Source organism: Pseudopodoces humilis, chromosome 13 (genome assembly GCF_049639895.1).
Source record: "Pseudopodoces humilis isolate 2021_Gansu_Grassland_sample_001 chromosome 13, ASM4963989v1, whole genome shotgun sequence".
In the NCBI taxonomy this organism is placed as follows: domain Eukaryota; kingdom Metazoa; phylum Chordata; class Aves; order Passeriformes; family Paridae; genus Pseudopodoces; species Pseudopodoces humilis.
The window spans coordinates 10,122,380-10,146,981 of record NC_142212.1 but is presented as its reverse complement, the minus strand read 5'-3'; the positions used below and the strand labels follow the sequence as shown (position 1 = coordinate 10,146,981).

The 24,602-nt window shown below is 39.9% G+C and overlaps 1 protein-coding gene across 7 annotated transcripts in view; it reads right to left on the bottom strand.

Moving 5' to 3' along the window:
• The window catches only part of CHCHD6 (coiled-coil-helix-coiled-coil-helix domain containing 6), a 110,363-nt gene that overhangs the window by 82,622 nt on the left and 3,139 nt on the right, over positions 1–24,602 (bottom strand). For all 7 annotated transcript variants that reach the window (XM_088061854.1, XM_088061857.1, XM_005522068.2 and 4 more), the window contains exons 3-4: positions 23,745–23,799; positions 22,370–22,496 (exon numbers count right to left, since the gene is read on the bottom strand). In XM_088061854.1, the coding sequence (XP_087917980.1) occupies positions 22,370–22,496; positions 23,745–23,799 (182 nt within the window). The remainder of the gene's footprint in view (positions 1–22,369; positions 22,497–23,744; positions 23,800–24,602) is intronic.

Sequence of the window (24,602 nt, the reverse complement as noted above, 5' to 3'; positions counted from 1 at the left end):
GATTCCAAAGCCTTACTGGAAGGACCACATAAAGCATAGGAGACTCAAAATAACTGGTCTGGGGTAGTCTACATACATAATCACACTTGCGGTAAGGTGTTACCTATGAATAAAAACACATGGAAAGAATAATCAGAGACTACCCAGGAAATTAAAAGCATAAAAGTGAGGAACTTGATCTCAATCTCCCTTATTTCTCCAATCACTTAAGACACAAAGGCAGTCAGCACTAAATTTCCCTGCAACCAATTTTGAAAGGTACCTCCATCTTTACCTGCAGCATTCCCCTACATCCTAGGCCACTGTCAGTGTTATGAAAAGGCTGCCAATTAAGTTGTGGTTTTGAGCTACAGACAAAATGTCCACTAGAGACTCTGATTCTTGCTTCCAAAGCACTTGCAACCCACTGTGTGTTTTAGGAGGAGAATATACTGGCTCTCAAATACACACACTCTTGGCTCCTCTCAAGGCTGCGATAAGAGAAAACGCTGCAAGGTTGCATCTTTTAATGAAGTCCGAGTATATCATAATGAAATCATCTGCAAAAAGAAGAGTGTAGATTCAGCAACAACAAGGATTTCAGGCTATTGTAAAACTGCATTCTTTATTTTCACATTGAAATCTCCAGGGCATGATTTTATCAAGTGCAACTCACAAATCTATGTCACCACCAGCAAAATTTTGATTTCCATTTGATAGGAAAGATTGCAAAGAACAGTTTCCCCATTGTGCAAGTGCTTAATGTTTCTAAAAACTGTAAGAATTCAAAGCTGATTCAATGACCTTTTACTGGGCATCTTGCTTAAGGCAGATGGCTTGGAAAATTCAGGGTAGGAGGAGAGCATTTTCTCTTTCTATGAAGGCGCAGTACCTAGAAGTCTATCACGAACCAGATCTATGTGGGGAGTGGCTATTGTCAAGAAGAAGGTGGAGTAGACAGGGTGCAGCAGGAAGAGTTAAGCAGTTTGAGAAACTTTCCTTAGGAAAACATTTTGATGTCAGTGAAGCTCCTGAAGCTCAAAAACTATTGAGCTATACATGCTAAGGAACCAGAGAAGTATTTATTTATGGACCTTTTAGTCAAAAGCAAGAAGCTTGAAATTTAGATTTAAAATAGGGTATGCTCTAAATATAGCAGTCAGATGACCTGAGAGAGCCAAGATTCATGGTCCATGACTTTGCAAATTTAAAGAGTCAATACAACATAGTATCACAGAACACTAAAGACAGATTGCTGTATTTATTGTAGTAGATACTAGTTACAAACATATCTCCACTTGTTTGCTCTGTAATTATAGTTGGGACACATACAATCATTTATTTTCTGTAGACTTCTTTTGTATGTTACACCCCCAAAGTCAATGAAAGTAATTTTAAGAACCTGTTGATTGATTGATTTATTGATCAAATAAGTTGGCCAGCGCAATGGACTGGAAATAACCAGACAGGCAAGTGATCTGATAAATATTCCTGGAGACTAGTCACTATAGGCACTGAAAGCAGAAAAAAACCCCTTGAAGGCAGGTTCGAACTTCTTTTAGAATCTATATTAACAGTTGGGCATAAAACTTCATTCCTTATGCAGGCTTGCTTGGTCAAGTGCACTCCCCAGCCAAATGTTTGAGATAACTCTGCAGAATCCAGTGTTAGCTATCAAATTCAGCAGAAGCAATTGGTAAAAGCACAGGTCCTATTACTAGAACCAATGTGAGAAGAAAGGGGGGTAGGGGTCTTACACGTAGTTTTAATTGGGAAGCAAATACTTCTCTCTGACCAAGGGCATGAAAGAAACCCAGGCAGCAGATCATCATTGACAGCTTCCAGTGCTGGCAGCTGTTTTTTGGTGATTCTGTGGTCAAACTTCACCAAAGCTTTCACTAAGTAAGAAGAAGCAAGAAGCAGATCACGCCCCTGGCCAGCATTGAAAACCACAAACTCATCTATCAAGTATTCACTGAAATGGCCTATTTTTATTTTTTTTTCCTGTGGATTTAATTGCAATTTAATGAGGTTTTCAAAGAAACATGTTGGCAGCTTATCATAAAACTAAGCTGAACACATCTTGTACTCCTTTTACACTGTCCACTCAGTTGTGTGAAGAACTGTCATCCAACTCAAGTAAGAAGCAAATTAGGCTTTAACTCCATTGCACATGAGTTCTCCCTATGAGGAAGAAGAAAAGCACACTAACAAAGCAGGAGGCAAAGAAAAAGCTTTCACTACCACTATTATTTGTACAATATTTTAGATAATCTTTTGGCACTGTGGTTTTTGGGAGTTTACATTTCTCCCCAAGACAAAGGAAGTAAATGTCCATGGATATCAAAAGCTTCTTCCACAAGCATAAAATTCTAGCAGGAAAAACACACATTCAAGTTCAGCCAAAATAAATTAGCCAGATCAAATTCACAATCTCTCATAACCTCTCAACATTTCTGAAAATAAATGCCACACTTAACAAAACAACCTTTAAAATAAAAACCTTAAAATGTCTATTTATCTCAGAATATTATCCTTTCTGCCTGTCATATATTATATATTACATAGATATAAAACCAAAAGAAAAATCTACTCAAAGAAACCAACACTCTAATGCTCCATTTTCCATATAATGTTTGTTATACACACACAGAGATCTTAAAACATTTTAAAGGATCAAGCTCTCCTTCTCATTAGTACCACCATCACGTTGTCCTGAGCTGTGGACATATAACCTTTTGCACCTTTTCACTCTATTGAATCAATCTCCCCTGGCAACTTCTGGTGTGGCACTCTGCTCCTCATGCCTCCGGCTCCTCTTCCCTCACTAATTCTGTGTTCAGAACTGTGAAGCACAAAATTAGACGTTTCAAATTAAGCAAGGAGAGAGAACGAGAGAACCTTATTAAATCAACATTAGCATCAGAGTGTCTTTAAAAGAGAAACTCAATTGCAAAATATTACTTGTCTCTGTAAAGCTCGTTACATTGACAGAAATAAGGCAGGCAGCAGATGAAGTGACCTTCCTCCATCCCCGCCTTCCTCCTCATGCTGGTCACAGAACTCAAGCTGTAAATACAGGATCCTTTTCAGACCACAGTCCCCAAGGAAGAAAAGCCTATCTTGAACTCACAAGCTTTGGAATTGCCAAGTAAAAAAGGACCAGTTCTACTAACATCATTTTGGGGAAGAAACATGGACACACCAAATAGGGTCCCAACACACAGAAGCAGACTCCCTTCTCCTTCCAAGCTTTCCACAACACTAACTATTCTCTCAAGTCACATTAGGAGTTAGAGCCAAATCTTCCTTTCTTGCAACAGACAAAGAGCCATTGCAAGTATTCATTTCCATTCTCAGTCCCCAACAATCAAAACTACTGACATGATGGCAATGATCAGCATATTCTGTTCCAAAACACCTCAACTTCCTGAATCCAAACCTCTAGTTGCAGACCCGGTTCCCTTAAATTCTTTTTCAAGATAAATCACTGTAGTATCATACCATTCCCCTGTGAAGGACAATTAGACATGTTGTTAAAGACAGAAATCACCTCTAATACTGCATAGTCTTTAAATATGACTTTTCCTTGGCATTTCTTGAAGAGTTGATATTTGCACCTTATGTCAACAGAAGGAATGTACACACCTCACACCATTGAGCAGCAGACTATGAATTTGTCTGTTGGGTGCCATCTAAAACGGGAGTGTCTTGGCAGTGTCTTGTAGGAAGGGTTTGCAATGTGTGCTGCCACAGTCCTACAAAACAAATCCTACTGAAACAATTTAAGAACAAAAAATACATATTTCAAAAGTACTTCAATTAATTAAAATCCATGTTCAGAGTCCCCATTCAGCTAGGAATATTATCCTAAGGACAAGTAACATGAAACTAAAGCTCAGTTTCTGATAACAGAACAAAGCTTTCAAAGCATTTTTGGGGAAAACAGACACTACCCAAACAGAAATAGAGACCAAAGCTTTTGATTTCTCTAGTCTACAATGCAATGGAAACTTCTGTATCAGCCAGACATTATTGAAAACTCTGCATTTTGCAAACAGGTTTTTAAGTGCAGACTCCGTAGCAATAAATGGCAGTTTGGGAAGCCAGAAGTGCTGGCAGTTCTGATACCACTTCAGAGCAGTCACGAAAATGACCACTTCCTCATGTGATAACCACACTTACGTGCCATCAGCTAAGCACTGGACAAAGCAGTTGCTACACTGGTAAAGACAAAGTGCACCAGGGAAACAGCAAGGAGAAGGAGGATAAAAACAACATCCACAAGAACTAGTGATGAAAAGCTAATTTGGTTGTTAAAGCGCTATTAGACATCCTTGTTTCATAAAACAAAATGCTTCATTTTCACCTCAAAGGGCAACAGTTGTCATACAAGATTGCTTGGAGCCTTCTGAAATGAAAGGCAATTTAACATTCAATTATAAAAGCTGAAAAATGGGGAAAACAGAAAAGCCAGAATGATGCATGGAACCTGCTGTCCTAGGCTGGCTCTTGATGCTGACCCAGGCTGGTAAAAAGTCTTTACCAAAAAATACTTAACTGTCTGCTAGATGCCTTCCAGGAAAGGACCACACCAAGCAAAAACTGGAAGTACTTTTTTCTGTACTCTGCTGCATCTTATTCTTCTCTAGCCTTTCAAGGGCAGTCTGATACAGAACTACAACTGCCTTCCTGTTGCCTGCAAGTCACATCTCTTGGATTTGAAGGGGTTATCACATAGTGCCTTTAATTCAACAGGACAATAGCTACAGTCATTAACTAAAGTAATAAGTTGACATTCACATGCCAAACACTTCCAGATCTTTAGTGCCTCCATTCTGAAAAATTTTCAGGAAACAATCAATTTACACAAACCACACAATATGTAGAACTAAAAGAAGAACAAACAGGGGAGATAACTTGCACAACTTCCACCATTTAATTCTGTTTCTTACAAATCATTAGTCATTTTGGTAACTCAGCATATACCAGCCCCATGAGCAAACCATGAGAAAACTTGGTATTTAAAGTCACTTATAACTGAAAACTTGGAAAAGCTTTAAATGAAAGACAAATCTTTAAAAAACAAAAAGCATAAAAAACCATCAGATGGTTCTGAAAGGCTTTATTTTTGTTTACTAAAAACATACCACACTATTCACCTTCACAGATCTCAGTGAATATCAACACATGACAAGACTTTTTGATATAACTACTATTCCAAGAAAACTTGCACAAGCAGGATGCAACAATTTGTCCTGATTCATGCAGAAAATACTAGACAGGATCAGGACTGATAAGAGAGACCCAAACCGCAGAAGATTTTCATCATCCATGTATTCAAGCAGATTACCGAAAGGAAAACAGTCATGGTGTACTGATGCTTGACTGTTAATATCCTTCCAAGAGGGCACGATCAGAAAATTATCTCAAAAGATCCAAGTATAATGGAATGAATGGTTACACTCATTTGAGATGAAGGGAGAGAGCTGGAGCAGCAAAAAACACAATTCCTATTTCATTCTTAAGTCTCTAAGGGATTCAAGAAGCAGCAGGAATGGTGGAAAGCCATCCACCAAACCAAGATAACTTGTATTGCTTGCGGTGATTAACTCACTCTGGGTGTCAGCCTGCCACCTTCTACTGTCAGTGTGGAAAATCCAGTGAAAGCACTGAGAGGATTCTGAAGAAGGGAACAGAAACACTGGAAAAGAATATGCAAAACAGACACAAAGCAAAGCTAAGAGTCACAGCAGCCTTTCTTTTCAGTAATAACTACTGGCTGCAGCACTTGTCCCACTTTTGAGACATGAGTAAAATGGACCCATCTCATCAGTGCTCACTTTTTCAAGCAGCAAATCCGGAATTAATATTCACAGGTTCTGTGACTGACATAATTGCAATTTAAAAAGGGCAATTAATCATCAGCCACATTGGTGGCTGACTTGCCAGGCTGGGATCTTTTCTCTCCACACCTGCCAACAAACTCAGAGGAGGCAAAAGCATTACGTGCGCACAAAGCCAGAAGTGCCGTTCTCCCTCTTACCCCAACCCCAGGCTCATGGGGTTTGTTACTATTTTTTCTCCTATGCCTGCCCCACTGGAATAAGTCACCCACCCTTTTCTGCATCAGTATCCTTACAATGACCAACCAATCTCCCTTGCCATGTGGATAAGGAAAGCTTTTTCCACATTGCATCTCACTCATGTCAGCCAAGAGTAAGGCAATGGAACTCCATCACCTCCATCATGAAGTTTCCATCATCTCCCTGTTTTCCTCTGCATTTTTGCATAAACTAGAATTATTTTTTTAAGTGACATGTCAATCCCAGTCTTACTTGGAAAGTGAATTACAAAGGTGAGAGCACAGCTCCAGAGAGTCAGATAACATAGGCAGATGATGGAAACATCAAACCCTGGCAAATGGATTTTACCAGATGAGTCAGAAAAGCCACTAAGTCAATGTTTGCTTCTGTGCTCCTATGGGAAGGTTTTCAGGCAAGTTGTAAACAAAACCAAAAATCCAACAACCGTTCTGGGTATCAGTTCTGTCACTTTAAATTTTTTCTATCACCCATTGCCTGATGTGAAAGGTATTTCAACCAACAGCATTTAGAGAAGAGACATTTGGAAATTTGTCAATTGTGTTCAGGTTCCCAGAAAGAAAGGCCCAAGACTAATTTAATGTAGGGTGAGTATATCACCTCTTCAGGAAGTACCGTTCTTCGTGAGAGGAAGAAAGCCAACCTGACCACCATATTATGCCAGTCTAAACATCTGGGAAGTACATAAACCACTATTGTGATAATTACCACAGAAAACAAGTATGAGATTGAGAGTTTAGCAAGCTGCAAGGTCTTCAAGTGACATACTTAACACTGTGTCCTTGGGCCAAAGAAAATAAGTAACATACTTCTAGGCCAAAGGAATCTTGCTCAAACAGGTGCCACTGCTGCCAGCCAGGTGCAGTAGAGACTGAGAATGCATGTTGTAACACAGGCTATATGGTCCTCCCTTCCTCTTTCCTGACAGTCAGCAACCAAAAATTGCCTTCATCGTAACAATACAAAGGAAAAAAATTCAGTGCTTTTGTATGGGAAAAAATGTAATTTCAATCCTAATAATTCAGTCAGGATAGAAGCTGGAGCACAATTACATACTGCACGTCTTGGCCAGAGTTCCAAACAAAGGTAGTTGGCAGAACATCTCTGCCAGTAGATAACAGCAACAAATGGCCTCATTTCCATCTATTGTAAGATAATACATAGGTTTTGCTTCCTCATACCATCCTCATTTCTATCTGGTTCCTCTCAAGATTTGCTTTCTTTTTGACACAGGCTCCAGGTGTTCTTCATCCACAAACCTCAGCGCATCATTGCAAGTTAAATGAGGTGTCTCCAACCCAGCCCTCTCAGCTTTGTGAAACTGAAGAAGTACAATTATGAGCCCCCTCTGGCTTTTTCTGCCTTCATTTTGCAAGGGTTTAGAAATCTTTTAAAGATCACTTTATTCCCAAGCAGACCTTTACCTTTCAATGACACAAGTATCATAATGCCCACATAACCTCTACTCAGATCGGGCTGACCTTGTCTTCTCCTTTAACAAAATCACTCCTTAACAAACAAGCGTGTGGTGTTAAGAAACAGCATTTCACTCAAGTATGCATCTTCTCCCAATTCAGGAGTAAATACCCTGAATCTCTGTTTCCTCACAATGACTGGCTGGATCAGTAATTTTTACTGGGCTCTCCTGCACTTTGAGAGGGTGTTTACCAAAAAGAGTCAGTAACAAAGCAGAGAGGGGGAGAAAAAAAATAAATATAAATACAAAGAAGCTTCCTTAAACACAAACAGTGTTCTTGAGCTGCTGCCCTGTATCACTGATGCTTCATTTCTTGCATTTCTTCAAAAGAAAAACAAATACTTATGCTTCCAAATTTTCCCAACACCTGTAAGCTTAATGCTTTTAATCAGCACTTGTTCACATCTTTATCTTCAAGCCAGTATTATGAAGTTTTGATAAGCTTTTTCCTTCCCAACATCTCTCACTCCACGTGGATAAAAACCACTAGCAGAAGACTGAGACCAAAATCCTTGCCTTTTCTATTGCCTACACATAGCAATCAGCAACTGAGTATTGTGAGACCCAAAGCACTGCCATATATTACACACTTATCTCTGCAAAACCACCCTGCACAAGTGACAACTTCCAGGCTGGGGGAAGGGGGAGTTGTGCAGCTTTGTGATAATTAAAGCATAGACGAGTGTCACTGCTGTAGATAATTATGCATTAGCAGTAAAATTACTTAATGGAATTAAATAAACTAAGCCAAATGCTTTGTTTTAAAGGGAATTTAGGGTCTGCAAAAGGTGTCCAACTGACAGCCCAGGAGAGCAAGAATGACAGTCCTCCATAATTCACAGAAACCACACAACACCAGCACAGCCTGGCAGGCTTCCACCTCCACCCAGGTAAAAGGAGAGCAGAGGAGAAACTATGGAAAATTTCAACCTTCCCAGTCAGCCAGACTCTGATCTGTCTGATGAGCACCCACACAGGGACTAGGCAGTCACTAAGCAGAGAGGAACAACTGACTGGGGTAATTTCCTAAAAAAAGAAACCAGCTCTGACAAAATGGGTTAGTTCAAACCACAGCCCAACCCCACAAGCACCCATGGGAAAAAAAATTAATCAGTGGCAGTACAGACAAGACTCCAACCAACAACAGAAACAACAAGCTAAGTAGGTACATGTGCCACAATGAAACCACCTCCTCCCATCAAACCCACAAGGCTTTTCCCCATCCTCTCCTCTTGCCTCACCCATGGCCCACCTACACACAACTCCTACCACTGGTCTCATCTAGATGGCTTCAACAGCATCCTCCTGCTTGTTAGAACAAAGACTCTCAAGGTCAGTCAGAATTTATAAGGCAGCCATTTCATCTTTTGTGCTTCTCTGGCTACATTCCTTCCTAAAAGATGCTGAACACTGGAGATTCTGCTGTGTCTGAAAGCCCTGCCAACACCAGGGCCAATTAGAAGTTTCAGGATGATGCATATTAAAGTTATTATGGGAGGCAGTTATGCAGCCAGAATAAATCTTAACTGAACCTTTAAGTGGTTTTTATAACTTGTTTCTCCTTCTTAAAAACAGATGAAAAGATACAAATCTCCTGCCTAAGAATCTGCAGGAATTCCAGTCAACCACCAGCCTCTCTCTCAAAAGATTCTGTGCTAAAAGCAATAATTCATTTTAGCCAAGGCCAGCTAGATCATCTTTATGTTTTTAAACTCCAAATTACTCAAATCAGTCAGAAACTTACCATATCAGTGAAGACTACCTTTACAAAATGCTACCTTTATGAAAGCACTGAAGATACATTTCAAACTTCTGCAGAGAGAAACTCCATTTTTCTTCACTATTGGCCTTTTCTGTCTACACAGTCCAATTGCAGATAGTCAGAGCCAAAGTGACACAGATGTAATAGGAAATTTTTACAGAGCAGGCTTTGGAGAGTATCTCATTAAAAGGCCAGCATGTAGGTCAAATCAGAGAATCCTAAAGAGGATCTGAGGAATGGAGGCAGCAGTCTCCATTTTAATAGCAAACACAGGATGTCATTAGGACATCATCTGCCACTCTCTTCCACCACTTCCAAAAACCAAACTTGCTCTCAACAGCTGTTATCTATCCCTCCAAGAAACACTACTAGAAACCAACTGGAAAGCTGGAGAACAAAGAGAAATCAGAGGTGGCTGAGAACATACCACACCATTTGTGTGAAAACCTGCACTGTCTTCACAATAACCTTGTCCTCCCTTCTGCAGCCTGAACATGCAGCAATGTCACAGGTTCTAGATCTGTGCATTAAGCAGGAAAGAGAACCCCAGGCAGTATGGTCAGAAAATAAAAGATAGAAGCAGATTGTAAATTATGTCAGTACACAGTGGCCTCACAACTCCAAATGATGACAGACAGGGGGCAATGTTTTTAAATTGAAAGAGGGCAGGTTTGGAGTAGATGTTAATTACTCAAAGGGTAGAAATTAATTACTCAAAGGGTGATGAAGCACTCCAACATGTTGTCCACAGAAACTGTGGATGCCTCATCCTTGGCAGCATTCAAGGCCAGGTTGGATGGGGCTCTGAGCAACCTGTTCTAGAGAAGGACATCCCTGTCCATGTCAGGACAGTTGGAATTTGATAATCTTTAGGGTCTTTTCCAGTCCAAACCACTCTGTGACTCTACAGTTTCTGTAGGAAGCAATGAACTTCAAAAACGTAGCATACACTCATCCTGCAAAATATTATGGTAACTTCTGGAGAACCTAGAGTTAGAATGAAAACAAATAAGCAAAAACGTTGAGACATTTCATTGGTATGCAAACAATTTGAGGGCTCAGCAGTTCCTGCTCCACCCCTGGAAAGGAGACTTCATGGGTGTCCCTTCAGTGCCACCTTCAGGAAATACTCACAGCTGCTTTCCAAGTGCTCTCGACACTGCTGGAAAATTGTATGAACTCAGCAAAGGCATCATCACTGGCAGGCAACTGAGATGCACATTAAAAACATTTTAGTTCCAAAATAAGGGTATTACAACAGGAATCACATCTCAAAGAGCTGTGAAGCAAAGCACAGATGTGCTTGTTGCAAGATCAATACACAGAGCAGCTGCTGGACTGAGCAGTGGGTTTAACCCCAAATAAGAAATGTAATTCATCTCCGAGATTCTGCACGAGGCAGGTGATAGATTTTCCCAGATCCTACATTCAAAGGGATATTGATGAGGATATGCTGCTTATGGATTGTTTATCAGACTCCCTTTGCACCACATCTTAAAGGCTTACTTGAAAAGCCAAAAACACTCTCACTCAAAAATAATTATAAAAACCAAGCTATCAAAACTGCTTTGGTAATGAAAGTAGTAAGTTTCATAAGAATTCAGAGTCAGTAATGAAGTGAAAAACATAATGCATGGGTCAAAACAGACATTCTAATATCATTTATTTATTTATACACACGCCTGCACAAGATGTACCTTAAGCTTCTGGACAGTATATTGACTTAGCAGTAGATGACATGAATTTTCAAGGAGGAAACTTAGCTCCCAATCACTCTGCATCATAGCTCTTATAATAGGCAGATGACTCGATGACCTGCACAGTGAAGCCTAACCAAGCTCAACAGCAACACCTGCTGGGCAACAAGCAACTAGAGCAAATTAGCCTGATTAAATGAAAGTTTGTTACTCCTTCATATAAACGTGAACTTTCACTACAGTTTTAGAATGTCCAATAAGATACATTTCTTGTACAAAAAGCAGACGTAACTTCTAAACAGATACGTAAGTAACAGGGTAAAATTTTTCCTAAGCTTGCTGAGCATGTGGTCAGAAAAACCTACCATCTACGCTTACCAGTTCACCCAGATACTCCACAGCAAAACACTGAAATGAAGTGGGATTAAAATTCCTCTTTGCTGGAGAAAATCTCTTCTTTCTAGCTAGTTCAATCACACCTGAAAACACCCATGATATGCCTTGAGCTACTGACTTTCCTAAGGGAGCAGCCTGCATTTGCAAGGCCTGAGGCAGGGAAGCATTTATCAACCACATTAGTCCCATCCACACAGAGGAGAATGGCAGCTAGGACCATTAGTGCTCCTTTCCCTCCAGGTACCTTATCATATTCCTTATTAAGCTCAGAAAAAAAAAGCCTGCTGCGGCAGGATGAGATTGGAGCATAAGCACAGGTAATGGTCCCCACTAAATCTGGGCACAAACTGACACTCCACGCAGATCAATTATAATGAAAACTCTTATTTTTACACCAGATGCATAGAATTTGATGGACTACTTCTAAACTAGTCGGAAAAAAAAGAAAATGCAAGTGGTTGGCAACAGCTTCAAGGTTGCATTTAGAGGTTCAGCACAATTTGGAACAAGGGCAGTGACCTGAGAGGCAGCTTCTGAACAGCCATCAGATGGGAAAGGGTGTTGATGAATCCTACTTCTGTTCCCAGGAAAGGAATGGTATCAAAATCTTATTTGACCATGGAACCACCTCTTTTTGCAGATCACTGTTTAACAGGAAATAACAGGCAAGCAGGTTTTTAACAGAACTCTATGATAACCTTCAGTAACACAAAGCTTTGAAAAATTACACTGCAAAATGCTGAGTCTTGAACAGGAAACAGCACAGCAGCTGGGGAGACAACTTTTTAAATTATAGAAAACTATAGGCTGGACTGACATTCATTATCTTTAAAATTGTAGCTGGCTTTGCAGTTTAAAGCTCTCATACTTTTTCAAGTTTTGTACTTGAAACAAAATTCTTTTACACTGAAAAATTAGGAAAAAGGCTTTAAGAAACATGCAAGCTTATTTTCAGCTGTTATAGTGATTGTTGTTATTGTTGTTGCTTTGGGAGGAGTTTTTGTGATTTGGGCTTTTTTTCAAGGTGCTGCTTTGTGTGGTTTGTTGTTTTTGAGGGTTTGGTTGTCTTGGTTTGGCATTTTTTAGCCATCTTTATTTCCAATCTCCCTTTCTCCACATTTAGCTGTTAAACTAGGAGAGAATACCATATGAAAATACAAAAATGAGTGATTACTCAGGTCTTTAGCTGGTAAGGGAACAGCTTTAGGAAGGAACGTTTTGTGTATTGGAAGTTTGGAAGCGGGGGGGGGGGTGCAGCCAAAGTCTCAGCTTGACAGTGCTAATTACAGCTACAGCAAGATGAACCAAGGAACAAATCCATTCTGCTCAGAGGATGGAGAGAAAAGAAGAGACATGAACCTGTATCTTTGAAAAAATAAAGGGGCTTGAAATCATCCACCAGGCAGCGAACCACTTTTTCCACAGAAAAAGCATTAAGCCGAAGATGCAGTGAATGTAAATGGCAAGCTCTCAGTCCTAATTGGGATAGCACTGGTTACTTCACAAATGTATCCTTAGTCTAATGTTCTATTCAAGTAAATATTAAACTTTTTTAAAGTTTTTTTTTCTTTTGGGCAGTAATTATACATAGCCCTGCTCAGTCTGTTTGATCAATTTTTACTTGATTCCTACTGTATTATCCTTCAAGTTTGCCCATTATCACAAAGTCTTCAAGGCTTAAAGGGCTCTAAACTCCCTACGTAAAGCACAGACAGGAAAAAAATACAGCTAACTCTAATGCCTTCCCTTCTTCACAAGCTTGCAGGTGTTCCATTTTCATTGTCTAAAAATCAAAGTCAACAGCTTATTTCCTTTCCCTTAGTACAGTCCCTTTTAAGAAGCTACTTTCAGTCATGTTTTACCCCGAACTCATAAATAATATAGATAATTGCAGATGGTCATAGCAAACAAGCAGAGAAAGTATACAGATACAGTACAAAGGAAACAATAAAAATTCTGACGTGCTCCAAAAGCAGAAAGAATTCCTGGCAAATAGAAGCAGCTGCATCCAGGTCATTTTTTTAGTTGATGTACGGCAATCAGAGAGCCAAAAATAATACAGGGACAGACTTTAGACAAAGCTACATAAAAGGTGCTGGCAGCTCAGTTCCCTCTGCAGCAACACATTTCCTGCCTCACCCTCATGTGCAAAACACAGCTATTTCTTCCCCAAAAATCTGCATTAGGAAGGAGGAATACTGGTCATAGAAAGATAGGTTCAAACCTGCTGAAACTCCAAAACAGATAAGCAGCATTCAATTAGGAGGGTATTATGCTGACTATTATAAGGAACTCTGAGAGAGTCCACCCAGCCACCCAAGAGTTAACATCACGCATTTCTCATCAAAACCTCTTCCAAGAGGTTAAGCACACAATAGACTATCTAAAGCAGAGCTAGAAAGGCTGCTTGAAATTCCACACATGTGCCTCAGCAATGTATTTCTATTAATGTCCAGTGTGTGTCAGCGTGAAGATAAGGTACCAACATCATGTCCAACCAGCCAGCTAGAGAATGGGACGCCGTGTAAAACATTGTCTGATGCTTAGAATCCCAGAGAACAGCGGTGTTTGCAATCTCACCCGCTGCACACGTGCCTGATAACACCAACAACGAGGAGAGGCAGCAGGAGCAAACCCTCCTGCAGCTTTGGGAAAGTAAAAAGATAGAGAAAGAAGGAAGCAAGCAAGAATTAAAATAAACATCAGCAAACTGGGGCAGGTTTGAGGATGTCTAACTGTAGCAGAGAGAGTAAACAAACTGGAAAAAACCTCAGGGAAACTTAGCCTTTGTATCAGCTCACTTTAAATGTTCTTTAAGGCGAGAAATAAAAAGTTACATCAGTGTTTGATTACTCAGACCATACCATTTAGACACAAGTTTGATCTACTAGCATCATCCAACAAAGCCATTTGTACTGGTACTTGTGGAGGACACTGTATTTGAGGAAATAAACCATCTTGACCAGGATGCACCTGCTCTGTTTGGGCCTGGCTCTGGCAGCTTGAGAAGCCCATGTGTTACCACGAGCAGCTGGTGTATGGGAACCCACTGGAGTATCCATGCCAGTTGTGCTGTGTACTGACAGGTGCTATCACACTGATACATTCCAGCCCATCAGGAATCTTCCTATTAGCTGAACAGTTTGCTAATTTAATCTGTAACTTACCTATGCTTGAGAAAGGTAAATTGTATGTGGATGAAGGGGTGGGATGTAGTGATTCCAAATGGGACACCACAGTGCATGGAGGAGGTGGTGATTCACTGAACAGTTAAGATACAGAATGGCCTTTGGGCCTGTCTCGTGCTGTTTGTGCCCCCCTCAATGAGCTGTAAATTAGAGTAGAATTCTAGTACTCCACAGTAGTCTGACAGTAGAATAAGAAGACTCAGTACTAGTTTTGCTGGACCAGCCACAGAAAAATATCAACTTACTATTCTCTTATTTCTTTATTAATTGAATATTTTGCGGTTATACATAGGGGAAAATGAAGGCTAATCTTATATTTTACCTCTTAAATGATGAAATGGATATGCAGTAACCCTAAGAATAAATGAATCTTGAAAAAGTTTCTGTGGAGTATATAAACTCGGCAGACAGAAAAAAAAGTCTGAAATATGGGCATGGGAAATTGAAGGCAAGACAGGGGAAGTAGGCAGCACCACAGACAACTTCAATTTGTTGCAGCTGTTGGATTTTAAAAAAGGCCAACCTTATGATAAGGTCTCTTAGCTCAAGAGACTACAAAAAATGAGAAGCTCAAACGACCATCAGCTGCTGAAATCTGCAAAAATTCTTCAAACACAAATTAACCTTCAGTCAGGAGATAAAAGACTAGCTGCAGAAATTGGAAGTTGTTAAAAAATGCTATAAATGTTTGACAAATCAGAGCAGCAGCAGCAGGAAAATAAGCAGTACATAGGCAGAATCTTACCCTTAAGCCAGGTAACACCTTCTTCCCTCAAGAGAAGAGGAGGTTCACTTTTGCATTGGCTATGTTTTTACTTTCTACCTTTATTGTAGTGCACATTCTCCAAAATTGCTTTAGTTAAATTTAGACCTCACTGATGCTCCAGAGAACAGAAGTTATTAGCTTGCTAGAGGTAGAAGACACATAGATAGATCCTTACCATGCCAAGTTTAAATTTAATGCAAACCTTTTTAAAGTCCATCATTTAACACTTCAAGATTATTTTCTATAGGGATACCTTAAATGTTTAATGTTTTAATGGTTTCACAAAGTAATTCTTTCACTGAAGAAATATATCCACTTTCATATTAGAGGGTAGCAGACAAAGAGGAGCCAAATTGTAAGGAAAAGGAGGGATGTTCTGGCCTGAGGCTATAGAATTACAGACCACTAGTTTTAAAGTCTCCACATACTAATATATTTTCTTCAGAAGAAACTCTGGAAGAGTGTCTCATTCTTGCTCTCACAGCAAGAATGAGATGGATACAAGGCACAAGGACTGAAACTGTTTAAACCCCCTCAGTCAATAGCTTACAACATTTGGTAATAAATCATTAAGTCTCAAACCTAAAAATATATCTTTCCATTTGTATCAACATATTTAAAAGGCAGCTTTATTCAATTAGTGAAAGATTTAGCTGTCAATTAGTGAGAGCAATCAAAAAAAACTGCATTGCAACTTCCATCCCAAGACACTGTCACTCTTGCTAAACTAGTTAGAACCCTGGGCAGGTCTGGGTGTTTGACATTCAGCCTGTGAATACTCTGTAAAGAGCCAAACCACAGCAAACCATGTTCACAAGGAGGTGCTGCCCCCACAACTGGTGTCACCCACACTGTAGGTAGGAATGAAGATTTTAATAACAAAATGCACCACTTTATTTCTAAAAAAAACATGAAAAATAATCTGAAAAAATATATCTTTCATAAACACATAGATACCAGTTGCTAACTGCAACATAAACGAAAATCAAACTGAAAGAGTTTTTTCCTTTTTTTTCCACTATTATTTAAAATGAGACTCCATATTTTCAGATTTCAATATTTTCTGCCTTACCCATAAAAAACTTCAATAAAGAAGTATTAACAGAAAATAAAACGCCAGTCAACACCAAACCTCGTGTTAGCCATGTCCCCTCCCAGAACCAACCTATTTTCTGCACACAGGTTTACAGCTTTAGAAAGAGAAGGGTTCAGCTCAGTGTGCTGTGTTTTAGCTGTAGAGCAAACAGGACCAAATAAACTGTCCCTGAGGTGAGCAGTTCCCAAACCATAATGCAAAGCTCAAGAGACAATACCTTTCATTACATCAACTCAAATAAACAGGGAGCAAAAAAAAGACAAGTTTTGACAACAGAGACATGACCTCAAAACCAGCAGTGTCACTTCACTGATGACCCCACACTGCCACAGCTCCAACAGACACCATGCTCCTGCTGGGCCTCATCCTGCAGCTCGTCACAATGGTAGGAGATTACACACAACAAAACCCCAGTTAATATAGAAATGCTTACCTATGGCTAATCAGAAAGTAAATGAAAGCCTTAACAAACTAAATCATGTTCAGCACAGCTTCTAAAAGAATCTTCAGTAGTAGCTCAGCTGCATCTACAGCTGACATTGATCAACAACAGTGGGCAATTCACAGCAAAAAAACACCACAAGATTCACTTAAAGCTTCATCAATTACCAGAAATATAAAGGAAACTTTCCACAAATGGGCTGATTGGATCATTCCTCCATCCCTACAAAGTGAAAAAGAAAATATCCGATCGCTCCCTAACACCAAAATTCTCCTCCATTGTACCAATCTATGAACTGGTTGTTTATGCTGTTTTCAGCAATTTTAAGCAGTTTTACCTCCACATTCTTTGAAACTGGGAAGAAAACATACCAGTTAAAATGTCAGCAGCCCAATATACACTAAATCAAGGGTAGAAGTGTCCAAAGTATGCCACAGCAAAGCGCAAGAGTTCAGAATGCCACATTCACAAAGGTGACACCATTACCAAAAACCACTACTTGATTAAAGGCATTCCCAGTCATGCATTCTTCCTTCAACCCATCTTTCCTGAATCAAGAACAGGAGATGAGAGGCTCTGAAAAACAAAGAGATTATATCTGGGCAAGAAATCATCTGAAAGAATTCAACAACCAATTATAATCAGCTACTGGAGCAACATGAAATAAACCCATATCCTTCTATTTTCTTTCATGCCCATTTGAGCCATGCTAGTCACAACAATCCAATGCTGGAACCACCAGAAAGCAAAGGTTGCCAGCCAGCAAGGCAGTGAGCAGGCATGCTCAGAAACACTGGGAATAGCAAGCCATCCATCATGGACAGCTGGATAAACTTTCCAGCAATTATGAATTCTCTGCCCAGTCTGTTTTCACGCAGCAACCAGTGCCCGTCAGTCTTGCCTGAAACAGTTGGTCATAGTGCAAAGTCCTACCATCTGTCCTACCATCACCCTATTTCTGAACTCATTCTTTCAAAGTGAGAAGGAAGACAACGACTTTTGGTCAATAACTCTGACAACACCATTATCCTTGGGGTATTAAATGGGGAGATAAGAACTTCAGGGTTTGCACAAATCATATTAGTTCAATGCTCAAATCCGGGTAATGCTTCTTTTCAAAGTATTAATTTCATTTATTCTATTTGCTCTCGCTCTGTCCTGATAACACAAGTGCACATGGCCTCTAAATGAGATCCTCCTATTTTATAAGTTATAATCCTCCCTTTCTAGAGTAGTAATGAGATGTCTTCACTTAATCGCGTTTATTCCCCCCCCCCAGCTTCTGCTTTTATCCATTCCCATTCCACATTGATTTGTCTTAAAGGTTTCAGAGAAAACCATCAGGCAGAGAGTCAGAGGCTCCAAGAGGCTCCCAATGCATATGGCTGCACATGCTGTTTAACCTTCAGAGATTACAAAAGCAAAAAGGAGGGAAAAGGGCATCTTTATTTGCAAAGTTTCCTTTGTTGGTAAGAAGGAGGAAAAAAAAAAAAGAAACCTGAAAGAACGGAGAAGACATTTTGATTAATTGGAAATGAAAAAGGAAAGACTTCATGCTTAGGGGAATGGTGAGACTATTCACAACACAGTCAAGCAATTAAATAACTTGACTGACAACTTTGCAAGTTCCTCATGCTAGAAATAGAAAATGATTTAAAGATAGCTGTGTTAATTCTTGGGTATTTCACATGAGACATAAGGCAGAACACCAGCATTAGTTAAACACCCTAGGCCTTGCTCTGAAATACTGTACATATAATCCTTGTTGTGTTGTAAGTACCCACAGCATTAAATTATTCAAAAAGTCCGCTCAGCACCATGATCCTGCAGTGCTGCACAAACAAAATATTTTATCTCTAATACAAACTGGGGAGAGTTCTTCTACAGCACTTCAGCACACTACTTCCATTTGAGCCAGTCCCCAGGGTTAATCAAAAAGCCATATTCACTCAAAGAGCAAAGTGAATGCTGCACTATTACTTACAGAGCTGTTTGCTTCTTAAAGCTTCTTAAAGCTGTACAGAGTTTTACTTAAAACCTAAGGTATCTAGAAGCTGAGTACCTTCTTCAAAGTCATTAAAATAAAAATAAAGATCAAGACAAAAATGTAGAACAGGACCCAGGCACTTAACTCTAAATCCCTCTTGAAACCAGCACACTTCAAGAGGAAAAAAATTAGCAAAACAAAACACACAAACCTCAATAAAATAATGATAAATTTTAATCTGCACCCTGCCCCATAAACAATCAAGTAACTGGCCCCAGAAGCTGACCACAAGTTCCATATCAAAGGTTAATTCTAGTCCACCCTCTCTTTGTGTGCACTATATAATAACACTGAAGTGCTTATAGCAATATTTCCAATAATAAAAGTCAGTAAGTGAAAGCCATAAAGAACAGATTAAATGACAAGCAACATCCAGCACAATCACAATGAAATCACTTCACACTACAGCTATGGTATTTGGATTTATACAAGTGGTATATACAGGAGACTGTTCCAGCACTGCTGCAGACAACAGTACACAAGAGGGCTACTAATCACTGAACTATTGATATGTTAAGGGCACAGGGCAGTTCAAGATCTTAAGGCAAATACTGAAAAAATGAAGAAAACTTTCTGATTATATGTGGAATGTTTTTCAAGTTTTACCAAATTAAGTGCTGCTTAAGAAGCAAATTATTAATTTCTTATTTCTTTCATGGGAGTTGCCCCATTTTTAATCTCACTTCCCTAATAGGTAACAACAACAACAAAAACAACCCTGGAAGTTCCTCCCTTATAAATGTAAGCAGATAATTTCCACTGCTATCTGAACCTGGATTACCACTAGGTACCTTGAGTTCCACTACTATCTTCTACCTGAAAGAGAAGATTGACACAAGACATGGATGAGCTGCTCATATCCAGTATTTTCCCCATTTGCTAGGGCTAAAAAACAGAAGAGCAAGAAACATTCAAGTTCTATTCATAAAAAGGGGGATAATACTAGAAGATAAAGGACAGACACAGTTTGAGTAGGATTGAGTCAATACAATAAGGTAACCATGCCCAAAAGGAAACTGTAGCTAAGATAAAACAAGTCTGATAGGGATCCCAATAATTTAAGTCTGGCCATAACAGCTCCTGCTTAGGAAGGTATCTAGAAGCTGACAAACAATAGTTCTGCCCTCATCTTTGCAAGGACAAACTAGACTATCCCATTTTTTAAGGATCCTAAATTTACGATTGATCAAGAGATAGTTAAAGAACAATGAAATTTAACAGTTTCTCATTCTTGCACCATATTCTGGGCTAACACACCATGGTCACTATTTATCACAAGGGGACCCTAATCAGATTTTTCCAGAGCATAAAATACATAATATCTGGGTATGCAACAGTACAGGATTAAAAGCTAATTCAGATAATAGAACAGATTTGTATGTGAGCAGTCAGGTCCCAACTCATTTTAGTGGTGTCCTCTTTGCATTTCACAAATATTGCATGACTCTGCTAGTCACATTGCTTCAGGATTACACTCCACCTCATTGCAGGAGGGCAGAGCTCTACTTTGAGCCAAGTCACATCTTTAGATTGGAAAACAAATACACCAACTTCTTCCCCTTGTTCTTACAGAGGCCAGTTAATTGTATTCATAAAGAGAACATTCTCTTTCTAGTGAAAAGAGAGTTAATACTGCACCTGCTGACCCAGATGTCCTTTGCAGAGGAGCAAGAGTCACCTGCCTCAGACATCACTGCTCTGAAGCTCAGCAATGATCCAACACCCCATGGTCAGGATACAATCTGCCAAGAGGAAACTTCCTGCAACACAGCAGCCGTTCACAAGCTGTATCTATCTAGGAGAGCAATCTCAGACACCTACCAATCCATTCATATACAAATTTTATCATGGAGACAAAGCACACTTGGGTCCAAAACCACAAACAGAGCAATTCATAGAAGAGAATTTCCTTAAAGACTATTAACCACCAAAGTGAAAATACAACCTCTTGCTTTCAAAGCCTCTAAGTATTAGAAAATCAGAATTTGCAAGGGTAAAGGTGGGAAATACTGTTATATACCTGCTCTGTTCCCATGCTCCCCATTAGCAGCTGCTAGGAATCACTGTCAGAGATGGGCTACAACTATAAAGACATTTTCTTTGAACCACTTTCATCATTCTTATATAAATTTTATTCATTCAGTCCCCAAAAATATCTTATAATATAAACCTTTAAATGCTTCACATTTTGCCTGCATTTTTTTGTATGTTGAATGCCTGTTAGCATTCAACACATAGAAAAAAAATCTCTAAACCTCATAGGATTCATTGCTTAAATCAAGCACTTACTGGTTAAGCTACAAATCAGTAGGATGAAAGAACTACAATAAAGACTATCCACACTCCAGTCTGTCCTTTTCCTAAACCATCCTTTCAGTATGCACGAGGCAAGAAGAATTCTCTTGGTCTAGTTCTTTCAATAAAGTTTTAACAGTCCAGTCTAAAAGAATGGGCAGTTTCATCTCACTGTGGCAAGCATGGCCCCACCTCGCTGTCACACCCTGACACCAGTGCAGGTCAGGAAAACCTGGCAGTTCCAGTAAGACTCTGCAATGGTTACAGGCAGTACACATTGGAATGGCAGTATACAAAAGAAAATAATATAAAATAATATCATGTGAATATTAAGTCCCAATGACAGTGCCAGTGTACTGTAGTGATTGATAGAAACCTTTTGTTCTACTCAGCCTCATCTCACTGTACTCCTGCCTCCAGCAGTGCTCTTCTCAGCACTGGTGTGACAGCAACCCAATGGGTCATCTCCACAGCACCAAGGTGCCTGACTAATTGTAAAAGCTGCAGCAAGAAGTCCCCAGAAGTAAGTCTACCTGCTGGGCAGGAACAAATTGGTTTGGGAGTCAGTGGTGTATCCAAAAAAAAGGGTTTGTGCTTCCTGGTCCCTAAAAGTCAATCCTAGACCTTCTTCAAAAGGTTACAATGACAGGAACTGTCAATTACATTGACAGTTTCATAACAGTTCTTCTGTTATAAAAGACTCAAACAAACAAAGACATTATTACTTTTTATTAATTTGTGTACATGCACAATTATACCCTAGGAAAAAAAGAGAGCAAAGTCTCAGGATACATCAGGTCAGCAGAATGTCATCCTGTATTTATTGAAAAATTTATTTCATACACTTGAGAGATCAATCAACAAGGACCACGCATACACACAGACCGTATTGTGTGTTCCCAGCACAGCCATTGCTCATGCCTTGGCAGCATGGAGTGATGTGCTGCAAGTGGAGCTTGCAGCTGCACTGTGAGCCAAATGTTAAGTGATGAGTGAGGTGAGGAATGTTTCAGCCCAAGTTTCTAAGCTCATCACACAAGTGACATTAAATGAATCCCCTCAAGCAGAGCCATTTTAGCCTATCCAGGTTGGAAACATAGTGGGGGGTACTGTTACTCACCATCTGGGCTGTTCTCTGCCTCTCCTCATTAATGCTGTTCCTTTCCTTGGCCTCACTGGCTGCTTCCCTTTCTCTTCTGGCCAGATGGAGCAACTCCTCTTGGACCAGTGCCTGTTCTTGCTCATACCTGTATGAGCACCAAAAGCAGAGAGGTCATCAGCAGACTTCTGGCAACAGAGTCATGGCTTGTCATGGAGTACCCCTGCTTAGAGCCAAAACACAAATCCAGAATTTGACACAAAATCTGTTCACAGTCCCATTATCAGTAGGAATTCAAAAGCACAACAAACTTTAAATATGACCCGCAATTCTAGTGAGGTACAACTCTGGCAACAACAACATAGCACCACATAAGCCTATACTTCATTTATATTTAGCTCTATTAAGTACTTCATTATCACCTGAAAACAGTGAAAATAGGAAGCAGTTAGCCAGACAAATAGATGCTGCTTTGGAAAAGATCAAGGGGCATACAATGATAAAAGGAGTCAGCCTGGCTGACAATGCTGCCCTTTGGCTCTTACACAGGAAAGAGAAATCACACAAAATGCATGCAGCAACACCACTAAGAGAGGCAGCCCTGAACTGAAAAAGGCTTTAAAGGGGATTCTCAGGCATTAAAACATAATCATAAAATAGAATTACAGAATTGTTAAGGTTGGAAAAGATCAAGTCCAACCATTAACCCAATGCCATGTTCACCATTAAACCAAGTCCCCAAGTGCCACATCCATAAAAATATGATTTTGAGTACTTTTGAATACTTCCAAGAATGGTGATTCCACCACTTCCCTGGGCAGCTTGTTCCAACGCCTGATCACCCTTTCAGTGAAGAAATTTTCCCTCATACCCAACCTAAATCTCCCTTGGCATAACTTGAGGCTACTGCCTCTTGTCCTGTCACTTGTTACACCTGGGAGAAGAGCCAACCCCCACCTGGCTACAATCTCCTTTCAGGTGTTGAAGAGCCATAAGGTCCCCCCTGATCCTCCTTTTCTCCAGGCTAAACACTCCCAGCTACTGCCAAGGAGACTTGTGCTCCAGCCCCTTCCCCAGCTCCAGTGCCCTTCTCTGGGCACACTCCAGCACCTCAATGTCTTTTGTGTACTGAGGGGCCCAAATCTGAACCCAGGATTTGAGCTGTGGCCTCAACAGTGCCCAGTGCAGGGGGACAATCGCTGCCCTGGTCCTGCTGGCCACACATTGCTGATACAGCCAGGATGCCACTGGCCTTCTTGGCCATCTGGGCTCATGTTCAGCCACTGTCAAACACACACTCATTATGCTCAGACTGAAGTAAAACACAGACATATGCATACATAGATATATTCCCAAATGAGCTAAACTACTGTCTTTTTCAAGAGCTTCACCTCACCTCCTGTAGAGTTCATGCTCTGCAGCAGTGTCACTTGCCTTTGGTGGCTGAATTCCTAGAAAGGAGAGAGAAACCTGTGACAACTAATAGTCCAACAAATGTAGTCCTTCATCACACCATAAATTATTTTAGGAGAATTTAATACTATGCATCAAGAGAAAAAAAAGTCAAGAAAATTTAAGTTTGATGGATAGAGTTTGAATTTATGAAACAGAGACACCAACAGCATCATTTTCAACCAGGCATACTGAATAAACCATGCTACAGAAAGCTTCTATGTGAGGATATTAACTCCTCAAACCTTTACCTACACTGAAACATGACCATGGTTGCAGACCTACTTTCCACTTCCTTCCTCTACTTCCAGTAAATCTTCCTCTTGAACTTCTCTCCTTGTAATTACAAGGGATTCCACAAGTGAAGATGAAATTATTTGATGGAGTTCATAAAGCTAAATCTACATTCAGCAAAGACATAGGCTGACAGCAAACAAATCCCTGAAAATAAAGGCCTAGTTCTCTAACTTCATTTTAGTCTGGATGCCTCAAACAAATCCACACTGCTGGTATATATCAACAAAGCCTGTTTGAGAACAAATAGAAATCAAATAGTTTTCTGACCTGTAAAGACAAGTTCAGAAACCGAGTTTTCACCATTCACTTAGCCAGCTGCGCTTAGACAGCTTATCTTTCCCTATGAGCAAAGAATAAAAAGCAGTACTTCCCTCACCCAAGCACAATACACGGCCTGCATATGTAAAGCAGACAACAAGGAAGCTTGCCAGAAATGAAAGGCAAAATATTTCTGCCTTATTTATTGCATGATCATCTGAAATGCTAGAAATGTTCCCAGGGTGAC